Here is a 2956-nt window from a genome sequence, read left to right on the forward strand (position 1 = left end):
ACACAATGACTTTTTCTTGATAGGACCTGTTTTGTATTCTAACTACTAGTTTACTAGGGTAAACTGTAAGCTCTATTTACTTAAGAAACATGTGTTATCACCTTTAATTTCCCAGCATCTAGGACACAGCTGATAAACAACAGGTCCTTAAATGATTGAAATAAACAATGATGAACAGATTAATAATTATTTTAGTGTCTTTCTATTATATTTCCCATATTCTTTTATTTTCCAGCTGCTACCAGATTTGCATTTTCCAAATGATTATGACAAACATAACCACGAGGAATGGATTCCTACTCTTGGGGTTTTCTGATGATCGAAAACTGCAGATCTTGTATGCTTTGCTCTTCTTGGTGTTGTACCTAGTGGCTTTGACAGGAAACTTCATCATTATCACCATAACAACACTGGACCAGCACCTCCAATCTCCAATGTATTACTTCTTGAAGCAACTTTCCCTTCTTGACCTCTCCTTCATTTCTGTCACAGTCCCCCAGGCCATTGACAATTCACTGATGGATGATAACTATGTTTCATATGGCCAGTGCATACTGCAGGTTTTCTTCTTCACATCTTTGGCCTGGACTGAGGTAGCTATTCTTACAGTCATGTCTTATGACCGTTATACAGCCATTTGCTTCCCACTGCACTATGAGGTCATCATGGATCCCAGAAATTGTAGGTGGGCTGTGATAGCTGTGTGGGTGAGTGGAGGCATCTCAGGAATCTTATACACAGCAGCCACATTTTCTATCACATTCTGTAGGGTGAAAATAATACATCAATTTTTCTGTGATGTCCCCCAATTACTGAAGCTCTCCTGTTCCAATGATTACCTAGGAGTAATTGGAGTAGCTGCTTTTATGTCTGTGGTAGCTTTAGCCTGCTTTGTCTCCATTGCATTCTCCTATGTTCACATATTCTCCACAGTTCTAAGAATACCCTCTGCTGAAGGCCGCTCTAAGGTATTCTCCACCTGCCTGCCCCACCTCTTTGTTGTCTCATTTTTTCTCTCTACAGGCATCTGTGCATATCTAAAACCAACTTCAGATTCTCCATCTGCATTTGACCTTATGGTATCTATCTTTTACACAGTGATACCCCCAACACTCAACCCTATTATCTATAGTCTGAGGAATGAGGCCATGAAGGGTGCGCTAAGAAACTTACTTTTGGACAGAAAATTCTCTGGGAAAAAAACACTTTTGTCCTGTTGTTAGTGGTTCTTCATTATATGCAAGGAATTTTTTTGGCAATTGGATCCATCAATTTGTAAATTTAATGAAGAAATTGCATTACTTTCTATAGATAAACTATGTAAAATAATAATCATCATTGAAGAAACTTTTTTCCTAATTTATTGAACATTGTATTCATTGAAATAATTTTTTGTTTTTTTTTAATTAAGAAAAATTGTAAACACATATGACCTTGTAATATAGGTCCACTACTTCTTTTTTTAATCCCAGTACATATACACACAAACACATACTTACACAGACACACTAACAATCATAGCATGTTTTAAACACTTTTGTATAAATGGTATTACAACAATAAAAATAAAAAGTGATAATATTTACCCACAGTTTCACCCACCAAACAAGTCAACTATTTTCATTTTAATCTATTTAAGTTTAAATATTCACCTTAATTTTTATCTTAATATATACCAATTTTGCATATTGGTTTAAATTTATAGGCCATTACTATGTTTAACCACATAGTTTTACTATGCTAATTTTCTTTAATGCAACATAATCAATTAAACTCATCTGAAAATACAAATAATCATTTATCTTTTTCACATATACTAGTTATTTTCAATTTTTATCTCTTATAGGTAATGCTGAAAGTTGAAGTTTTCATAATTTCAAAGTATTGGTTGTGGAGTCAAAGTGTACAAATTGTTCAGTGTTATTGAGACCATATTTCTTTCTAAAATATTATTTTATGTTATAATTAGCAATATATGGCCAAGTCATTTCTACTCTATGTCTTACATGATTTTTTTAATTCATGCAAAAAATATTCAGAGAGAACTATTAGCTGTTTGAAGTCATATCAGGTGCCTGCAACACAAAAATACAGATACAGCATTTAAATTGTGGGGTCTTTTAAAAATAATAACAATATTTTACCTTTTGAAATTATTTTCAAATGTGTGATATCTCAAGAAATTAAATATATTCACAATAATTATTTTCCATATTATTCATTTTGGCTTTACACATTTCCTATTTTATGAAAAGTTTTATAAGTATTACAATTCTGTTTTATGATGGAAAAATCATTTTCTCAGGTCCTTTTTCTTTCAAATTCTCAGGCCATTTTATAAATGCAAACCTTATATCAAGTAAGCTGAATATGAGCTTTTAATGTTGTGGAAACAAAGCTTAACCAGTCCAGGTAATCAAGACATAATCATAAATGATGCATAATTAGATATTTTACCTCCTCTGTTCTCAGGCCATTCAAACATACAACAATAACATGTGAATTATATTTGTTTCTTTTTAAGATTCACCCCAGTGAAATATTTTAACATAATTTTCTGAAATTTTCTTTCTCTGACCTATTATTTTAATAAGCCCACTGAATTATAAAATACGTATATGTTTCAATTTCCATTCCATTTTTTTCAATTCTCTTTATTTTATATATATATATATATATATATATATATACAGTAAATTAAATAATAGTGTATTGATTTTAATGCATGATTTGAGTAGAAGAGCTACTCTTTACATTTTTCTTGTCTTCTATTACTTTCGTAGATACATTTTTTAATGTCTTCATTCATTTCAGTAATTATTGTCTGTCTTGAGACCAATAGTCATTCAAAATATACAAATTAACTTGGAAAATATTGTGCTCTGTGAAACTTGTTTTTTGTTTCCAATAAATACCAAAAGTTTTGTTGTTTTCTCTAAATAAAATTTCTGCTAAT

General features: G+C 31.1%; 1 protein-coding gene across 1 annotated transcript; it reads left to right on the top strand.

The window, feature by feature from the left end:
* Positions 1-260: 260 nt before the first annotated feature.
* LOC144256663 (olfactory receptor 14J1-like) lies at positions 261-1223 on the top strand. Its single transcript, XM_077802035.1, has one exon. The coding sequence runs from the start codon at positions 261-263 to the stop codon at positions 1221-1223; it is 963 nt and encodes a 320-aa protein (XP_077658161.1).
* The last annotated feature ends 1733 nt before the right edge of the window (positions 1224-2956 follow it).

Source organism: Urocitellus parryii, chromosome 8, assembly GCF_045843805.1.
Source record: "Urocitellus parryii isolate mUroPar1 chromosome 8, mUroPar1.hap1, whole genome shotgun sequence".
NCBI lineage: Eukaryota > Metazoa > Chordata > Mammalia > Rodentia > Sciuridae > Urocitellus > Urocitellus parryii.

Bases quoted from the DNA above. Each gene is read 5' to 3' on its own strand.
- LOC144256663 (XM_077802035.1), top strand. From the start codon at position 261: ATGATTATGACAAACATAACCACGAGGAATGGATTCCTACTCTTGGGG.